This window comes from Symphalangus syndactylus, chromosome 16, assembly GCF_028878055.3.
Source record: "Symphalangus syndactylus isolate Jambi chromosome 16, NHGRI_mSymSyn1-v2.1_pri, whole genome shotgun sequence".
NCBI lineage: Eukaryota > Metazoa > Chordata > Mammalia > Primates > Hylobatidae > Symphalangus > Symphalangus syndactylus.
The window spans coordinates 61,734,678-61,755,437 of NC_072438.2; the positions used below are offsets into that span (position 1 = coordinate 61,734,678).

The following is a 20,760-nucleotide window of genomic DNA, read 5'->3' on the forward strand; positions in this document are numbered from 1 at the left end:
TGAAAGCACATCTTAACGTATTTTTATTTTCTAGGTGGAGACGTTTGGTAGCTGAGAATCTTTTCAAGGAGGAGAATCCAAAAAGCCTTCTGCTGCTATCTAAGGCTGCTTAGCTCCACAGATCCGTGGGCAGCACGCCCGGAGTAGAGAGAACGCGGCAAAACCAACGCGAAGAATCCACTCCAGGCAGTCTGAGAAACCCGGGAGGTGGCGCCGCAGACGGAGGGCAGGAGGATGGCGGCGTTCCAAAAGGCACTCGCTGTCACAGACCTCGGTGTCCTGCTGTCTGTCCCCGGGATGGGGAGGCCTGCACCAGGGAAGCTGCTGGAGCTTGAGTCTGTCGGGTTCCTCTGCCTGCCCCACCTCTTCTACGGGTGCCTCTTGCTGCTTCTGCGTCCCCGGCCAACTGAACTCAGTGGGCTTCGCTGTACTTGGTTCCAAGGTGCCCTGGACTCCAGGCAAGAGTCCGTTTTGCCAGTAGACTCCGGGCAGCCGCCAGCAAGGACTGGAAAGCAGTCCCAAATCACAGCTGTCCGATGAGTACTCTCCCAGTACTGGATACAGAGGAAGAGGCCACGGCCCACGATCTTCTGAACTCACAGTAGGTGGAGGCTGGGGCTCCGGCGCCACCTCTGCGGCATCCCAAGCCCGCTTCACACAGCCAAGAAAATGTTGCTCCATCGCTTAAGCCTCAGACCAACGTTTGCGCTGATCAAGGAGGGAGAGTCTGCCGCACTAACATCAGCCTGAGTATTTATGCTCTCCAGAGCCCGTGGGCGGAGGCCAGTCAGATGTTAAGAAACTCAGTAGTAACAAATGCACGAAAATTAGTAGACAAATGAAAAACGATAACATTTTAGAGAGTACATAGAGCCAAAACGAACCGTAATACCGACAGAAAAACATAGCGAGAAAAGAAACCGAAATGAAATGACACTAAGCAAACCTTGCAGACAACTAGCGCTACAGAACGCAGGTATTAAAGAGCGCTGCAAGGGCCAAGAACCACCCGTTTCCGGGAAATGAGCGTTGCTGCCACCGGAAAACTGTCCCGCTAGGGCTCCGCGCTAACCACCTTGCGAACGAGAAACCGGCGCGTTGGACTTAGCAAGCGCCGGCACCTAGCGGATAGCGCTGGTATTGCCAAACGAATACCCGTTTCGGCGGCATACCGGGTGCTGCTAAAGAGAAACCGCGCGCTCTTAGAAAAGAGCGGTGCTTCCACACCTAAGCAACGTGTTTGGAGGAATGAACCAACTCCGTTTCAATGTGCTGTACCAGAAAAACCTGTTGTGGCATTTTAACGTGTTTTAATCCGTTCAATGTGTTTGATAGGTTTAATATGTTTTAACCCGTTATAATGGGTTGTGACAGAAAAAGCGCCGGCTAATGGTACCACAGAATTACTAGTGGCAACAGCGGCTCGGTGCAATCACCGTTCTGCACCGCAAAACGGGGTTCAGGAAGTTCCTAGGAGATACTAGCGGTTGTAGGACCGAGAAAGTGACAGCACGGAGAACGTAAGGGCCCCGCGAACGGGAAATGTCACGTCGGGTGCAGCAACTGAGAAAACGCCCAGTGGGCGCTACTGGCAAACGTGCTGATACAAAACCGCCAGCTCCGCGTAGGAAGCGGAGCCGCCAGACAGCACCCGGAACCTGATACCAGCGAGGCAAAGACCGAGCTCGGCTCCCCGGCTCCTGAGAGAATGAAAGTCAAAAAGCACGAATCTGAGACGCTCAAAATTAGTAGAACAAAAATACATAACGTTGAAATAAAAATAAAAATGTGAAATAATGAAAGTCTGAAATGCAAGTAAAACTGAAAAACACATCGGTAACGTTGTGCTCAGAGCAAGACACAAAAATAATTTTAAGATAAGCAAAAATTACAGAGAACCAACCCTACAAAGAAGAAATGTCAAATATGGCTAAGCGATGCAATGCCTACCATTAAAATATTTCTGTCAGATCTAAACCCCTGCAGGTTGCTCCTGTCATAATTTCCTACGACAAACAAACAAAAACGGCCACGGTTAAACGTGTTTAGCTACGTCTAAAAAATCGCAGTAGCTGCTATATCCCGATTTGGTCTACAGGAGGAAAAAGTCTCGATGGGCCGGACTTGCTATTGTCAAAGGGAGCTTGGTAAAACTGAGAAATCGCGTTCGCCGGCATTTCCTGACTTCCACGGGACTTTTAAAACACACAAGCATAGCTAAGACGGGACTCGATATTGAGAAACCAAACTTGGTATAAGAGCTCCCGACACTGCTAAACTGGTCATCACTAAACCTTAAAAAACAAAAAACAAAAAACAAAAAACAAAAAACAACGCATTCGCTGGTACCCATGTTTCCACAGGAGTTAAACATTTCTTGCGCAGCTAAAGCAAGTCTTACCAGGAGGAAACCGGAACTTGCTAGGACTACGAAACTTGAGGCTAGGCTGACCCCATGGTTGTTATGATTAGAAATCCGAGGCTACTGGAAACCCGGAGCTGCTGACAAATGAGTCACAGAGTGACTTCGCCTTCGCATGGGGAAACGGTGACTTCCTACGGCCTAGATATCGCAGCCAGGGCTAGACCGGTGTTTGTCTGAAGTCAGGACTTGCCTGGGCTGAGAAATCACATTTTGGCTATTCCCCTACTTGGACAGGGGCTGGAAATCCCAGGCGCCGCGAAATCGAAACTTGCTAGGACCAAGAAGCCAACGACGCGCGAAACCGTGGGGTCCTGCGGCAGAGACGCCAGCGGCGCCGCCACAGGACTGCGTTCTGGAGGCCGAGCCGGAACCCGTGCGGCGGCGGCGGCGGCGGCGGCGGCGGCGGCGGCGGCGGCGGCGGCGGCGGCGGCGGCGCTGGGAAGAGACTGTGCCCCTGCAGCTCCCCTGTCACCGGCTCCGAGGAGCGTCGGGCTCCCCCCGCCCAGCCCTGCAGCACCCATCCGACAACGCCAGACTCGGCGCAACTGGGGCAGCTGCGACTTTGAATCTCCCAGATCCGCGGCCTGAGGGCTGCCCGCCACCGAGAAATGGAGGCACAGAGCTGTGAACAAGAGACCACGGCTCGGCGAAATGGCGGTGCCAGGAGCCTGAAAGGGAATGCAGCCGGCGGGGTTGTCAAGGACAACATTTGTTTTGGCGCGACCAACGGTGCTGTCGCCAAGAAACCGTCGACTCTGAGAAACAAAGAGAAGTTCGGCTGCCGAGAAACTCCGTGCAACAAGTGCTGTGACAGCAAAACCGCCGGCTCCGCGCCGCTGGCGAAAGAGCCAACGGAAACGCCGGGTGCTGCGACCGCGACGCCGGCACGAGAGGGCCTCGGATGGAGAAAGCCCGGCACCGAGACGAGGAAACTGTGCACAGCACAACTGCCAGTTGACACCAACAGAAAAGTGTCTGGTCTGCTCTCTGGGAGAAAGCGCGGATCAAAACCAGCAACTCAGTGGAGCGAACCCCGCAGCCACTGAAGAAGTTGCCCACGTGGCGGTGGGGCCAGGGAAACACCGCGATTTGGACGACAGCCGTGGGGGATACGACAGAGAAACATGCGCGGCCACAGAAGTACATCCAGCTCCGCGCAACCAGTGAGTGGTTCCGCGATCCAGAAACCGCCAGATGGGCTCGACTAGAAACTTCTAAAAAACTGTCGTCCCATAGCAGCTTTGCTACCCACGACAGACAGTCGCCTTTAGAGAGCACCTAACGGTGCTGAGACCGGCCTGGGCCAGCAAAAGCGCAGAGTGGTGCCGGTGCCAAGAAACGCCGGACTTGGTGAAACCAACCTTGTGACCACCGATTCCACTGGCTTCGCAGGACGCAACGGGCGAAGGCGCGGCGGAGAAACCGCAGGCTCCCTTCACCGATGATGCTGCGGGCTGGGGATGGTGGGGGGCACCCGCGAAGTTGTGAAACCAGCGGCGCTGGGACCCAGCGATCACCTGCCCGTAGCGAATGCCTGTGCAGTTGCAAAAGACAACTTTTGGCGGAAAGAAGGTTGCCGCCAGAGAGCATCCCATAGCGCTGACAAAGGCGTGGCGTTGCCAGTGAGAAACCGCCGGCGCTGGGAAAGGAACGGTGCAGCGACCGACCAACTGCGCACTCGGTGCCACCAAAGTGCTACCGGCTCTACCCACTCTGTCCCCCACGGGCTTAGGGAAGTCTGCTGTCTTTTTCTTTTCTTTTTTCCTCTGTCGCCTAGGCTGGTGCAGTGGTGTCATCTTGGCTCAGCGCAGCCTCGACTTCCTGGGATCCAGCGATCCTCCCGCCTCAGCCTCTAGAGTAGCCGAGAGCACAGGTGAGTGCTACCACCCCCGTCTAATTTATATATATATATATATAATATATATATAAAATATATATTTTATAATATATGACATATAAGATGTAATATATGGAGCGAATATGTAATATATTGCATATTATATAATATGTGATATACTATACATTATATAATATTAACATATATGATATTATATAAGATGTAATATATATTATATAATATGTAATATATTATATATAATATATAACGGATATGATACAATAATATAATATATTATAATTTATATATTATATAATATATGATAATTTATTATAATATAATACTACTTATGAGGCTGAGAAGGGAGGAGTGCGTGACCCAGGATGGTTGAGGCTGCAGTGAGCTATGCTTGTGCCACTGCACTCCAGCCAAGGTGACGCAGCCAGACCCTGTCTGAAAAAAAGTGAAAAAAAAAAAAAAAAAGCCAAAAACTACTGCGGAGTGGCCCTTTCTTCAAGCGTCTGCTTGCTTTCTCTAACACCACTCATTCTATTGCCCCTACTGAGCTTGAAACGATAATGCTTTCTTCAGGTGCCAGGTCTGGAGTGCTGGGGCACCTATCTCAAAACGCTGTCTCAAAACTCCAACAGGGAGCACCTAACGGTACTGGGTGCAACATTGCTCGCACGGAGCAAACAGCAGTCCAGTAACCTGGAAACAACAGGCTCTGCGAAACCAGGGACTCTGTGACCAAGAGAAATTGCCAATTCCAGACATAGCCTGGTTTAGAGAAATGAATGGCGTTGTCATCGAAAAAACACAGACTCGATTGTGACAGAAATACCGCCGCAAACGCCGCTACAGGGACAGCCGACACCGAGAACCAAGGGAAGCGGCTGAGAGCTGCGCCTCCACGGAATAACTGCCAGCCGACACCGTGCGAGTGAGAAACCGGCCACTCCATGAAACGACCAGCACTGCCACGGAAAAGAATCCGCCGTCGCCAACAAGCGGTGCTACCAGGAGAAACGGCTGCTTTTGAAGAAAACAGCCAGGAACGCGACTGAGAGACACTTGCTCCCAGAAAGAATTGGCATTTGTTCCAAAACACAGCCGGATAAACCGAGAACCTTCGGAGTGGTTGCACCGAAACGGGGTCACCCAGCACTTCAGCGTCCTGGGCTCTAGCAAGTCTCACAGAAGCAACCGGCAGTGCTACCACCGAGGAGCCCCTAGAGGGGCAAAACTAGCAGTAATGCCATCGACGAAAGGCCAGTTAGGCCAACAGAGTAGAATATTTAGTTCCGGCGATTATAGGCCAGCGCAAACCAGGCAGCATAAAGCTGAGGGTCAGCAAAACAAAAATTAGGAACAATTTTTGTTAAAGGACAAGTTAGCTGAAACACACACAGACACACACAGACACACACACACACACACACACACACATACACACTGAAAACAATACCTTTGGGAAGATTCATCAAATGAAAATCCAAAACTAAGCAAAACATGGAAAAATGGACTCTACAAAGAAGAGAATGCAAACACTTCTAAACGATGTGGTTTCACAGAGGTGATAACGCTGTCAGGCCTATATCAATATCTGCTCGGTCTCACCAGGACTTCTAACTAAGCGACTGCAGACACTGCTAAACCGCTACTTCCTACTCCTAAAATATCTTCTTCACCTTCATGCCCGGACTTCTATATTTGAAACTCAGGCATAAGTAAAGCAGGATAAGTCATCATGAAACCGAAAGTTACTGGGACTAAGGAGTCGTAGGCACGGCTATACTAGGACTGGTTGCGACTAAATATGGACTTGCAAGAGCTAAGAAATCACATTCACAGGGGGCACTTAGAATCGAAGCATGCACTTGTTACTCTAAGAAATCCCTAACCCAGGACTCGCTCAGAATATTTCGAACGCAGAATTAAGCATCTTTATCGCAGGCGAAACAAGCCGATACTTAATTCCGCTTAAGTCCGAACTTGCTACGCAGAGAAACCACAATCAGGGCTATATTCCGAGTGTAGGAGGTTTAAAACTCCCGAAAAGGCAGTCAAAGCAGGCAGGGCCAAGCCGGACCTGCTGCGCCTACCGGAATTGCTAAACCCAGTTGTGGTACCATTAAGTAATTGGTAGCTCTCTTAGAAGCCACGCCAAACTGTTCCAAAGAAAAAGACGCAGGAAACACTGCTAGCCCTGAGACCCATGAATAAGTCATCTTTTCAATTATTTATTTATTTCGAGACAGGGTCGCGCTCTGCTGGAGGGCCTTGGTGCTATCCGGCTCACTGCAGCCTCGACCTCCTGAGCTCAAGCAACCCGCCCACCCCAGCCTCCGGAGCAGCTGGGACTACAGGTGCGCACCACCTCACCGGGCTAATTTTTGTATTTTTTGTAGACACAGGCCTCACCCTGTTGCCCAGGCTGTTCTCAAACTCCTGAGCTCAAGCAGTCCGCATGCCTCCGCCGCTGAAAGTGCTGACATTACTGCCGTGAGCCACGCTGGCCCGCCAGAATAAGTAATATTAAGAACCGGTCATCTGTGAAGTTGTATTAATATAAGTAATTGCGTGGTCCTTCCACGAGAAATAGCAAAGATTGATAAACCTCCCAGTCTTATGACCGTGAATAAAATTCCTGAGTGTAAAACACAGTGAATTGATATACCGAAAAAAAGAAGGACCGCTGTTAAAAATAAAATTAACAATTAAAATTAAAAAGACGTTATAATAACGTAAAAGACACGATATAAAATTAAGTGTAAACAAACCATATATTTAAAAAGCAATAATTAGAAAAATAGGAATAAGATTTAAAAATACAATGGAAAAAACAAATAAATTTTAAATTTGCCAAAAACTCTTAAGAATTCTACAATCGTAAAATAGATTTCTCAAAGTTAAAACAGATACGAATGAAATATTTAATGAAATAAATATAAATGTGTAAAATGCAAGGAAACTGAAAGTAATAAGCGACGCGAAACAAGAAAGAAACGTCAGGGAAAAGAGAATTTAAAAACTGACGACCAGCAATGAAAGCACATCTTAACGTATTTTTATTTTCTAGGTGGAGACGTTTGGTAGCTGAGAATCTTTTCAAGGAGGAGAATCCAAAAAGCCTTCTGCTGCTATCTAAGGCTGCTTAGCTCCACAGATCCGTGGGCAGCACGCCCGGAGTAGAGAGAACGCGGCAAAACCAACGCGAAGAATCCACTCCAGGCAGTCTGAGAAACCCGGGAGGTGGCGCCGCAGACGGAGGGCAGGAGGATGGCGGCGTTCCAAAAGGCACTCGCTGTCACAGACCTCGGTGTCCTGCTGTCTGTCCCCGGGATGGGGAGGCCTGCACCAGGGAAGCTGCTGGAGCTTGAGTCTGTCGGGTTCCTCTGCCTGCCCCACCTCTTCTACGGGTGCCTCTTGCTGCTTCTGCGTCCCCGGCCAACTGAACTCAGTGGGCTTCGCTGTACTTGGTTCCAAGGTGCTCTGGACTCCAGGCAAGAGTCCGTTTTGCCAGTAGACTCCGGGCAGCCGCCAGCAAGGACTGGAAAGCAGTCCCAAATCACAGCTGTCCGATGAGTACTCTCCCAGTACTGGATACAGAGGAAGAGGCCACGGCCCACGATCTTCTGAACTCACAGTAGGTGGAGGCTGGGGCTCCGGCGCCACCTCTGCGGCATCCCAAGCCCGCTTCACACAGCCAAGAAAATGTTGCTCCATCGCTTAAGCCTCAGACCAACGTTTGCGCTGATCAAGGAGGGAGAGTCTGCCGCACTAACATCAGCCTGAGTATTTATGCTCTCCAGAGCCCGTGGGCGGAGGCCAGTCAGATGTTAAGAAACTCAGTAGTAACAAATGCACGAAAATTAGTAGACAAATGAAAAACGATAACATTTTAGAGAGTACATAGAGCCAAAACGAACCGTAATCCCGACAGAAAAACATAGCGAGAAAAGAAACCGAAATGAAATGACACTAAGCAAACCTTGCAGACAACTAGCGCTACAGAACGCAGGTATTAAAGAGCGCTGCAAGGGCCAAGAACCACCCGTTTCCGGGAAATGAGCGTTGCTGCCACCGGAAAACTGTCCCGCTAGGGCTCCGCGCTAACCACCTTGCGAACGAGAAACCGGCGCGTTGGACTTAGCAAGCGCCGGCACCTAGCGGATAGCGCTGGTATTGCCAAACGAATACCCGTTTCGGCGGCATACCGGGTGCTGCTAAAGAGAAACCGCGCGCTCTTAGAAAAGAGCGGTGCTTCCACACCTAAGCAACGTGTTTGGAGGAATGAACCAACTCCGTTTCAATGTGCTGTACCAGAAAAACCTGTTGTGGCATTTTAACGTGTTTTAATCCGTTCAATGTGTTTGATAGGTTTAATATGTTTTAACCCGTTATAATGGGTTGTGACAGAAAAAGCGCCGGCTAATGGTACCACAGAATTACTAGTGGCAACAGCGGCTCGGTGCAATCACCGTTCTGCACCGCAAAACGGGGTTCAGGAAGTTCCTAGGAGATACTAGCGGTTGTAGGACCGAGAAAGTGACAGCACGGAGAACGTAAGGGCCCCGCGAACGGGAAATGTCACGTCGGGTGCAGCAACTGAGAAAACGCCCAGTGGGCGCTACTGGCAAACGTGCTGATACAAAACCGCCAGCTCCGCGTAGGAAGCGGAGCCGCCAGACAGCACCCGGAACCTGATACCAGCGAGGCAAAGACCGAGCTCGGCTCCCCGGCTCCTGAGAGAATGAAAGTCAAAAAGCACGAATCTGAGACGCTCAAAATTAGTAGAACAAAAATACATAACGTTGAAATAAAAATAAAAATGTGAAATAATGAAAGTCTGAAATGCAAGTAAAACTGAAAAACACATCGGTAACGTTGTGCTCAGAGCAAGACACAAAAATAATTTTAAGATAAGCAAAAATTACAGAGAACCAACCCTACAAAGAAGAAATGTCAAATATGGCTAAGCGATGCAATGCCTACCATTAAAATATTTCTGTCAGATCTAAACCCCTGCAGGTTGCTCCTGTCATAATTTCCTACGACAAACAAACAAAAACGGCCACGGTTAAACGTGTTTAGCTACGTCTAAAAAATCGCAGTAGCTGCTATATCCCGATTTGGTCTACAGGAGGAAAAAGTCTCGATGGGCCGGACTTGCTATTGTCAAAGGGAGCTTGGTAAAACTGAGAAATCGCGTTCGCCGGCATTTCCTGACTTCCACGGGACTTTTAAAACACACAAGCATAGCTAAGACGGGACTCGATATTGAGAAACCAAACTTGGTATAAGAGCTCCCGACACTGCTAAACTGGTCATCACTAAACCTTAAAAAACAAAAAACAAAAAACAAAAAACAAAAAACAACGCATTCGCTGGTACCCATGTTTCCACAGGAGTTAAACATTTCTTGCGCAGCTAAAGCAAGTCTTACCAGGAGGAAACCGGAACTTGCTAGGACTACGAAACTTGAGGCTAGGCTGACCCCATGGTTGTTATGATTAGAAATCCGAGGCTACTGGAAACCCGGAGCTGCTGACAAATGAGTCACAGAGTGACTTCGCCTTCGCATGGGGAAACGGTGACTTCCTACGGCCTAGATATCGCAGCCAGGGCTAGACCGGTGTTTGTCTGAAGTCAGGACTTGCCTGGGCTGAGAAATCACATTTTGGCTATTCCCCTACTTGGACAGGGGCTGGAAATCCCAGGCGCCGCGAAATCGAAACTTGCTAGGATCAAGAAGCCAACGACGCGCGAAACCGTGGGGTCCTGCGGCAGAGACGCCAGCGGCGCCGCCACAGGACTGCGTTCTGGAGGCCGAGCCGGAACCCGTGCGGCGGCGGCGGCGGCGGCGGCGGCGGCGCTGGGAAGAGACTGTGCCCCTGCAGCTCCCCTGTCACCGGCTCCGAGGAGCGTCGGGCTCCCCCCGCCCAGCCCTGCAGCACCCATCCGACAACGCCAGACTCGGCGCAACTGGGGCAGCTGCGACTTTGAATCTCCCAGATCCGCGGCCTGAGGGCTGCCCGCCACCGAGAAATGGAGGCACAGAGCTGTGAACAAGAGACCACGGCTCGGCGAAATGGCGGTGCCAGGAGCCTGAAAGGGAATGCAGCCGGCGGGGTTGTCAAGGACAACATTTGTTTTGGCGCGACCAACGGTGCTGTCGCCAAGAAACCGTCGACTCTGAGAAACAAAGAGAAGTTCGGCTGCCGAGAAACTCCGTGCAACAAGTGCTGTGACAGCAAAACCGCCGGCTCCGCGCCGCTGGCGAAAGAGCCAACGGAAACGCCGGGTGCTGCGACCGCGACGCCGGCACGAGAGGGCCTCGGATGGAGAAAGCCCGGCACCGAGACGAGGAAACTGTGCACAGCACAACTGCCAGTTGACACCAACAGAAAAGTGTCTGGTCTGCTCTCTGGGAGAAAGCGCGGATCAAAACCAGCAACTCAGTGGAGCGAACCCCGCAGCCACTGAAGAAGTTGCCCACGTGGCGGTGGGGCCAGGGAAACACCGCGATTTGGACGACAGCCGTGGGGGATACGACAGAGAAACATGCGCGGCCACAGAAGTACATCCAGCTCCGCGCAACCAGTGAGTGGTTCCGCGATCCAGAAACCGCCAGATGGGCTCGACTAGAAACTTCTAAAAAACTGTCGTCCCATAGCAGCTTTGCTACCCACGACAGACAGTCGCCTTTAGAGAGCACCTAACGGTGCTGAGACCGGCCTGGGCCAGCAAAAGCGCAGAGCGGTGCCGGTGCCAAGAAACGCCGGACTTGGTGAAACCAACCTTGTGACCACCGATTCCACTGGCTTCGCAGGACGCAACGGGCGAAGGCGCGGCGGAGAAACCGCAGGCTCCCTTCACCGATGATGCTGCGGGCTGGGGATGGTGGGGGGCACCCGCGAAGTTGTGAAACCAGCGGCGCTGGGACCCAGCGATCACCTGCCCGTAGCGAATGCCTGTGCAGTTGCAAAAGACAACTTTTGGCGGAAAGAAGGTTGCCGCCAGAGAGCATCCCATAGCGCTGACAAAGGCGTGGCGTTGCCAGTGAGAAACCGCCGGCGCTGGGAAAGGAACGGTGCAGCGACCGACCAACTGCGCACTCGGTGCCACCAAAGTGCTACCGGCTCTACCCACTCTGTCCCCCACGGGCTTAGGGAAGTCTGCTGTCTTTTTCTTTTCTTTTTTCCTCTGTCGCCTAGGCTGGTGCAGTGGTGTCATCTTGGCTCAGCGCAGCCTCGACTTCCTGGGATCCAGCGATCCTCCCGCCTCAGCCTCTAGAGTAGCCGAGAGCACAGGTGAGTGCTACCACCCCCGTCTAATTTATATATATGTAATATGTAATATATATTATATAAGATGCAATATATAGAGGGAATATGTAATATATTACATATTATATAATATGCAATATATAATACATAGTATATGACATATAATATTACTATTATATCATAATAAATCATCATATAATATATAATATATAAATTATAATATATTATATAATATATAAATTATAATATATTATATAATATATAAATTATTAGATATAATTATATTATATAATATATAAATTATAATATATTATATAATCATAATTTATAATATATAATTTGTAATATATTATATAATCATATTTTATAATATATACATTATAATATATTATATAATCATATTATATGTTGTATTTTATATATTACACATAATATATTACATCTTATATAATATATATTACAGTCTAATATTATATATCATATGCTATATGTTATATTTACTATATTATATGTTATATATTATATTTAGTATATTACATTTTATAGAATATATATTACGTCTTATATAATATCATATTAGCGCAGAGCTGTTTGTACTTCTGTACATGTTTTTGTCGTATCCCCACTGCTGTCGTCCAAATCGCGGTGTTTCTCTGGCCCCACTGCCACGTGGGCAACTTCTTCAGTGGCTGCGGGGTTCGCCCCACTGAGTTACTGGTTTTGATCAGCGCTTTCTCCCAGAGAGCAGACCAGACACTTCCTGTTGGTGTCAACTGGTAGTTGTGCTGTGCACAGTTTCCTCGTCTCGGTGCCGGGCTTTCTCCATCCGAGCCCCTCTCGTGCTGGGCATCGCAGTCGCAGCACCTGGCGTTTCGGTTGGTTCTTTCGCCAGCGGCGCGGAGCCGGCGCTTTTGCTGTCACAGCACTTGTTGCACGGAGTTTCTCGGCAGCCGAACTTCTCTTTTTTTCTCAGAGTCGACCGTTTCTTGGTGACAGCACCGTTGGTCGCGCCTAAACAAATGTTGTTCTTGACAACCCCGCTGGCTGCATTCCCTTTCAGGCACCCGGCACTGCCATTTCGCCGAGACGTGGTCTCTTGTTCACACCTCTGTGCCTCCACTTCTCGGTGGTGGCCTGACCAACATGGTGAAACCCCGTCTTTACTAAAACTACAAAATTAGCCGCGCGTGGTGGCACATGTCTGTAATCCCAGCTATTCGGGAGGCTGAGGCAGGAGAATTGCTTGAACCCAGGAGGCCGAGGTTGAGGTGAGTTGAGATCGCCCCATTGCACTCCAGCCTGGGCAACAAGAGCAAAATGCCGTCTAAAAAAGAAAGAAAGAAAAAAGATTTCAACACTTCTGCTTGTGTGTAATAGCAAGAAGTCTCAGGCCCCACTGGCTAAGTTACAGAGAGGTTACATGGCATTCTAGATGTGTGAACCTCTGTAATTTATCTAACCCCGTAGCCTTTATTTTAACCACCTCCGAAATGGAAGCCAAATGTGCTCTCATTTTACGCAACTATCAGGGATACTTTTGATGGAAAAACTTAATGTTTGGACAGTATCTGGTTGAAAGTAATTAGGTCAGTTTTTAACAATATTATCATTATTGATTTTATCATAAACTGAAAGATATTCTTAATCAGAACGAATGTAAAATGAATCCTTCTTTGTTGTATTCTTTCTGTGGATTTTTTTTCCTTTTCATATCCTCTGTGTAACTGGAATTTGTCTGAGTTAAACATGCTATTTGCAAAGCATCAGTGGATACAATTATAGAATTATCTAATTAAACATTGTTTACTATTGTAAAATCTGATTGATCCCAACATTTAGCAAGTATGTTTTGATACTCTATCGTATTCCAGGGGCTATAAAGGGAGCCACAAATACAAAGATGAGGAACTGGCTGCAGTTTTCACAAGTCTTACTAATGAGAGAGTAAAGACTGTCAGGAGATCATTCAGAACACAGCTAACTCTGTGTTTATTCCAGGAGCTGATTTGAAGACCAAAAGTAAAGGTCTGAATGGAAGCTTCCCTTCAAAGCTATGCTTCTTTTTACTAGAAAAAAGGAAAATATACAACTATACAACAGGAAGTGAAAAAAATGAAACAGAATGAGAACGACAGGATAGATACAGAAGGCAGAAGATTGAAAGCTCTTGTTAGGTGAAAGGTTTATGGACTCCAGGTGTCTGGAGAATGGATCCTGAGAGCAGGAGCAACTCCTACCTGCCAGTATTATTCGAGAAGTACCAGTGGTGATCCCAGAAAACTAGCTTTAGCATTTTTTTTTTTTTTTTTTTTTGAGGTGGAGTCTCCCTCTGTCGCCCAGGCTGGAGTGCAGTGGCGCCATCTTGGCTCACTGCAAGCTCTGCCTCCTGGGTTCACGCCATTCTCCTGTCTCAGCCTCCCAAGTAGCTGGGACTACAGGCACCCGCCACTACACCTGGCTAATTTTCTGTATTTTTAGTAGAGGTGGGGTTTCACCGTGTTAGCCAGGATGGTCTCCATCTCCTGACCTCGTGATCCGCCAGCCTCGGCTTCCCAAAGTGCTGGGATTACAGGCGTGAGCCACCGCGCCCAGCCTCTTTAGCATTTCTTCGAGCATGTAGCCTGGATGTGTCTCTCTAGATGTGAACAGTGGATGGAACCTTGCATTGTAGAGAGTTGGCAGTGCTCTGCATGGGTATAACACACAGAGTAGTGACCATTCCCAAAGGAGACCCATGTCACACAGGCAGAGACCTGCTGTCCAGCCTCTTATGCAGACATGCTTCTCCCTCCAACGTGTTTAAAGGAATGTACTATTTCTTTTCAACTTCCCCAGACAAAAACTGTTAAGGCAGGTGATACTTTCTTAGCGAATGTTGATTTACACAAACTGCAATTATAATATTATCTGAAAAAAAAAAAAGAAATCTGAAGTGATTTGAGGGTAAATGCTGCAGTTGCAAGCCCCACTTGCAAGTATTCTCAGGACAAATGGGAAATGGGTTAAATGATTGCCTATAGTAGTTTGCTTTTACACTTTATTTATATTATGTTACATCCTGCAAGAATTAGCATGTCATAACTTAGAGAATAAAGAACTCAGCTGATATAGGGGTCAACTAATCTGATAAACTTAGGAAGAAAATGTAGAAATATACCATCAAGCGTTATCAGTTACAGCTTTCTTACAAATGCCTTCGCTACATCTTTGGCCAACCTGATAATTTATGGAGTCAATATCATATACGTGGGCACTGTATCATCAGTAGTTTAACAATTCAATCAAAACCAAATCAAAACTTCCATCTTTATCTAATCATGTATGATGTTTGCCTGGAGGCCAGCAGGCCATCTTGGGCAGAAGACTACAAGATTTTTTTAGTCTAGATACCTCCCATTTGGTTCACTGAAAGCCATTAATTGCTTTCTCTTTGTCCGTGGCTGTAACAAACATTTTTATTTTGGAGGCAAGGTTTCACTCTGTAGCTCAGGCTAGAATGCAGTGGTATCATCACAGCTCACTTCAGCCTTGAACTGCTGGGCTCAAACAATTATGTTGCCTCAGCCTCCTGTGTGGCTGGGACTACAAGCAGACACCAACACATCCAGCTAATTAAATTTTTTTTTTTTTTTACTAGAGATGGTATTTTACTATGTTGCCTGGGCTGGTTTTGAGTTTTTGGCCTCAAGTGATCCTCCAGTCTCAGCCTCCCATAGTGCTGGGATTACAGGCATGAGCCACTATGCCCGGCCCATAATAAAGTTTTCTAATCTTAGAATCTTTGTACTTTATATTCTCTCATGATGGTAACTCCACCTTTTTTTTTTTTTTTTTTGAGACAGGGTCTTGCTCTGTTGCCCAGGCTGGAGTACAGTGGTGTGATCTCAGCTCACTGCAAGCTCTGCCTCCCGGGTTCAAACGATTCTCTCGCCTCAGCTTAACTTGAGATTACAGGTGTGGGCCACCACGCCCAGCAAATTTTTTTATATTTTTAGTAGAGATGGCATTTCACCGTGTTGGCCAGGATGGTCTTGAACTCCTTGCCTCGAGTGATCCGCCTGCCTTGGCCTCCCAAAGTGCTAGGAGTACAGGTGTGAGCCACTGCACCTAGCCTAGGTTTGTTTGTTTGTTTTTTGGTGGTGTTCACTGCATTACTCATATCGAAGTGGAAGTACCTGTGACAATTCTATCGTTACTATAGTAGCTAATATAGCATCCTCCTAGTTACCTTTTCAACTAAGTTGGATTAAGTTTCTTGATACCATTTATCATATAAACACTGTTTTATTTATTTGTTGTCATGCTATTTTTTTTTTTTTTTTTACAATCCATGAAGGTGTCAAACACGTTATGGCCAAGTCCATGTCTGCTTGTTGATTACTTATCTCTGGGACCTTGTTCACTATGTAGTACAATATAGACACTTGGTATTTGTTAATGAAGACACGATAAATGTATTAAAAGGTTGGGTGTGGTGGCTTATGCCTGTAATCCCAGCACTTTGGGAGGCTGAGGTGGGAGGATTGCTTGAGCCCAAGAGTTTGAGATCAGCCTGGGCAGCATAGGGAGACTCTATCTCTACGAAATGTTTAAAATTAGCTGAGTGTATGGTGCGTGCCTGTAGCCTCAGCTACTTGGTAGGCTTAGGTGGGAGGATTGCTTGAGTCTAGGAGATTAAGGCTGAAGTGAGCAGTGATTATGCCACCACACTGCAGTATAGGTGACAGATTGAGACCCTGTCTCAAAAAGCAAACAAACAAACAACAACAACAACAACAAAACAAAGAGTAGTCTCAGAGCTCTATAACTGATTATAAAACACACTACGAAAGGATCAAAGTAAAACAATAATTGTAGATGACAAAAGTCTTACAATAGCCATGGTTTAAGACACAACTGACAAAGAAATGTGGTTATATCTATGATATATGACATTTGAATATAATAATCATAATTAGCTCTGAAAACATAGACCAAGACATATCACAATCGTAAGAATCTCATACAATTTTAAAACACTAATAACACATTTACATAAATACAATGCAAAGATGGTTACATATCATTTTATATTTGATAATACTTCTTGTGTGATTATACCAACTAAGCCAAGTATGTCTCTTTGGATTTCAGGGGACTCAATGTCAAAAAAAATTAATGAGATAAAAATGACTGAATTTAGAATTGGATTTTGGAAAGTTTGTCAAACATCAAAGACTTAAAACACTTGATATCACAAAACAGGATCACAGGTCATTGTAAAATAAGTCATTCATTTAGTTAAGCAGTAACTCAAAGTTTTCAAAAACTAAAAGCCAAAACCTTTTACTCTTTGAGACTTGCTTTCCCAAACAATAAGAGCTAATAAAGACAGCATGAAGCCAATTACATCTTTCTCAAATATTATAGACAAATCTAATAAATTTTAATCATCTTGACCATAAGATACAACTTTTATAACCCTTTTCATAACCTTTCATAATTTTTTAATAAGAATGGGTTAATAATCCATGAAAACATTGTTAATCTGACATGGGGTCCCACATGCTGGTTTTGCATCATTGTTCCTTTGATATTAACGTTTACTTTATAGGCTGGCTGTGGTGGCTCACACTTGTAAACTCAGCACTTTGGGCGGTCTAGGCAGGCAGACTGTTTGAGCTCAGGAGTTTGAGACCAGCCTGGGCAACATGGTGAAACACTATGTCTACAAAAAATACAAAAATTAGCCATGTGTGTTGGTGCACATATATAGTCCCAGCTACTTAGGAGGCTGAGGTGGCAGGATCGCTTGAGCCTGGGAGGTGGAGGTTGCAGTGAGCTAGGACTATGCCACTGTACTCCAGCCTGGGTGACAGAGCCAGACCTTATCTGGAAAAAAAAAAACAACTGTTTAAATTAAATTCTCTATAAATTATAGAGAAACTGGACTACTTTTATCTGTTAAAATAGGTCCTTACAAGCTTACACACCCACTTCTTCTTCAATAGTCCCTGGGACTAGAGGGTTTGAATAGTCTTAATTTCTGGCCCCATGTCTCATGACTGCAGCTTATTCTGATTTTCGTCTTCTCCCAGATCTGAAGATGAGGCTTCAATTGCTCTCAATTTAGCGGGAGTTTGTGACCTTTTTAGACTCAGGAGTCAAAGCCCTGAAAATTAGTAGTGCAAGAACTTTAAAAGAAATACAGAAAGTTACATGGATATAATAACCTTAATTAACCTTAATTTTTTTTAAATCTCAGTTTTCTTTTCTTTTTCTTTTTTCTTATTTCTTTTTTTTTTTTTTTTGAGACAGAGTCTCATACTGTTGCCCAGGCTGGTATGCCGTGGCTCGTTCTCGGCTTACTGCAAACTTTGCCTCCCAGGTTCAAGGGATTCTCCTGCCTCAGCCTGCCAAGTAGCTAGGATTACAGGCACCCGCAACCATGTCCAGCTAAATTTTGTATTTTTAGTAGAGCTGGGTTTCACTATGTTGGCCAGGCTGGTCTTCAACTCCTGACCTCGTGATCTGCCCGCCTCAGCCTCCTTAAATCTAAGTTTTTCTGAGCAAATTAAAACCTAGTAATGACATAGGAATTATTTTGATAAAATGTAAAATATGTTATTCTCAGGCTGGCTACCAAAAGGCAAAAAAGTACATGCTTTTCCATATGGAGATTCCATTTAGACAACCTTCAAGTCAAAACTAACGAAAAGGGCACTTGAATTAATTAGACAAAGAAGAGTGTGTCCCAGGACATAAGTGAAGTTTTTTGGTTTCATAGAACAATTTAGATATATTTTAAAAAGTCAAGAGCACAGAATGTTGTATTGGAAGAAAACGTTTCGTTTTGATCCTAAAGATGAAGTGTTTTTTAGCATCAGACCACAAACGACAGTTAAAACCTAAGGAAAAAAGTTACAGGAGCTGACAAAAAAATTGAAGGAGGGAGTTATTATCTCAGGCCTTAAAAAGGAGACAGGCCCGGCGCGGTGGCTCAAGCCTGTAATCCCAGCACTTTGGGAGGCTGAGGCGGGCAGATCACGAGGTCAAGAGATTGAGACCACCCTGACCAACATGGTGAAACCCCATCTTTACTAAAAATACAAAAATTAGCTGGGCGTGGTGGTGTGCGCCTGTAGTCCCAGCTACTTGGGAGGCTGAGGCAGGAGAATCGCTTGAACCTGAGAGGTGGAGGTTGCAGTGAGCCTAGATCTCGCCACTGCACTCCAGCCTGGTGACAGAGCGAGACTCCATCTTAAAAAAAAGAGAGAGAGAAAATAATGATAATGATAACAATAATAATAATTATAATAATAAATAAAAAATAAAGAGAGAGAAAGCTGAAAACATTGAGATGCAATAAAAGTTGAAAATTTAGGTAAATTAAAATATCTTATAACTTAAGAGTAAATAATATTTTACAAAAATGTTGTTCTAACCAAGTCTTTTGAGTATTAATATATTTTTTATATCAAAGCCCAATCTCTAGAAAGACTATTATAATTTCCCGTTATTTATAGCCAACTAGATAACATAATTTTTTTTTTTTTTGAAATGGAGTCTTGCTCTGTCGCCCAGGCTGGAGTGCGGTGGTGCGATATCAGCTCACTGCAAGCTCCACCTCCCAGCTTCACGCCATTCTCCTGCCTCAGCCTCCCGAGTAGCTGGGACTACAGGCGCCCACCACCATGCCCTGCTAATTTTTGTGTTTTTAGTAGAGACGGGGTTTCACCATGTTAGCCAGAATGGTCTCGATCTCCTGATCTCGTGATCCGTCTGCTCGGCCTCCCAAAGTGTTGGGATTACAGGCGTGAGCCACTGTGCCTGGCCTAATTTTTGTATTTTTATCAGAGACGGGGTATCACCATATTGGCCAGACTGGTCTTGAACTCCTGATCTCAAGTGATCTGCCTTCCTTAGCGTCCCAAAATGCTGGGATTACAGACTACCACACCTGGCCTATCTCTCTCTCTCTCTTTTTTTCTGGTTTCTTTTATCTTGTTTCACAAATAATCTGTGAATTAGACAAAATTATTATTATTATTATTATTACTATTATTATTTTATTTTTTTGAGACGGAGTCTCGCTCCTGGCTGGAGTGCAGTGGCGCGATCTCGGCTCACTGCAAGCTCCGCCTCCCGGGTTCACGCCATTCTCCTGCCTCAGCCTCCCGAGTAGCTGGGACTACAGGGATATTTTTGTATTTTTAGTAGAGACGGGGTTTCACCGTGTTAGCCAGGATGGTCTCGATCTCCTGACCTCCTGATCCGCCCGCCTCGGCCTCCCAAAGTGCTGGGATTACAGGCGTGAGCCACCACGCCCGGCCGGTACTCCGAAGCCCTCAGATCGGCGACCTGGGGGCTGTAGCCACCGAGAAAATACAGGCACCGAGCCAGGAGCAGTTCCGCAACCAAGAGACCTCGGCTCGGCGAAATGGCGGTGTCTGGAGCCCGTGAGTGACGCCAGCCGTTGGGGCTGTCAAGGAGAACATTCGTTACGGCGCAACCAACGGCACTGTCACCAAGAAACCGTCGTCTCTGAGAAAAAAAACGTTCGGCCGCCGAGAAACTCCGTACAAGTGCTGTGACAGAAAAACCGCCGGCTCCGCGCAGCTGGCAAAAGAGCCAACGGGAACGCCGGGTGCTGCGACCATGACGCCGGCACTGGAGGACGTGGGATGGAGAATGGGACACACGGAGCGAGAAGGGAAACGTTTCATGCAGACCAACTAGCGCCGCCGCCATCGGAAAACTCACCCGCCAGTGCTGCCAATGAAGTGCGTGTGATAAACCGATGATTGGTGGGAGGAGCAGCGCTGGGCGCTGGACCCGCGAGTGTGAGAATCTGGCGGCGCTAGGACCCTTCAGGCGCGGGCACGAGGCGAAAGCCAGCGCTGTCGCTAAAGACAAATGCGCGTTCTTTTGGGCGCCATCAACGGTGCAGCCAGCGATCACTCCCAGGCTCTGAGAAACTAGAGATGTCAGCCACAAACCCTCCGTTCAGGGAAAGGTGCGGCGCCGTGACGGATCGACTGGCACTGGGTGCAACATTCTCTGTGGCCTAGAGACTAGAATATAAAAACAAAAAACGAAATACAAAACTGCTGCTGGCATTACTCCTACTCTCCCCCCTCAAGTCAGTGGCTTCAGGCTTAAGAAAACCTGTATTTTTCTTGGCTGTGCCATAATCCGCAATTACCGAGGCCCCCAGCGACCCACCC

At 46.9% G+C, this 20,760-nt stretch overlaps 2 protein-coding genes and 1 pseudogene across 2 annotated transcripts; all 3 read right to left on the reverse strand.

The window, feature by feature from the left end:
- Nucleotides 1-882, reverse strand: LOC129464856 (annexin-2 receptor-like). Its single transcript, XM_055246293.2, has one exon. The coding sequence runs from the start codon at nucleotides 679-681 to the stop codon at nucleotides 100-102; it is 582 nt and encodes a 193-aa protein (XP_055102268.1). The 5' UTR covers nucleotides 682-882; the 3' UTR covers nucleotides 1-99.
- A 6,428-nt stretch (nucleotides 883-7,310) lies between these two features.
- On the reverse strand, nucleotides 7,311-7,991 carry LOC129464855 (annexin-2 receptor-like). The gene has a single exon (XM_055246292.2). The coding sequence runs from the start codon at nucleotides 7,989-7,991 to the stop codon at nucleotides 7,410-7,412; it is 582 nt and encodes a 193-aa protein (XP_055102267.1). The 3' UTR covers nucleotides 7,311-7,409.
- Nucleotides 7,992-12,141: 4,150 nt separating this feature from the next.
- Nucleotides 12,142-20,284, reverse strand: LOC134732738 (uncharacterized; annotated as a pseudogene).
- Nucleotides 20,285-20,760: the final 476 nt, after the last annotated feature.

Bases quoted from the DNA above. Each gene is read 5' to 3' on its own strand.
- LOC129464856 (XM_055246293.2), bottom strand. From the start codon at position 681: ATGGAGCAACATTTTCTTGGCTGTGTGAAGCGGGCTTGGGATGCCGCA.
- LOC129464855 (XM_055246292.2), bottom strand. From the start codon at position 7,991: ATGGAGCAACATTTTCTTGGCTGTGTGAAGCGGGCTTGGGATGCCGCA.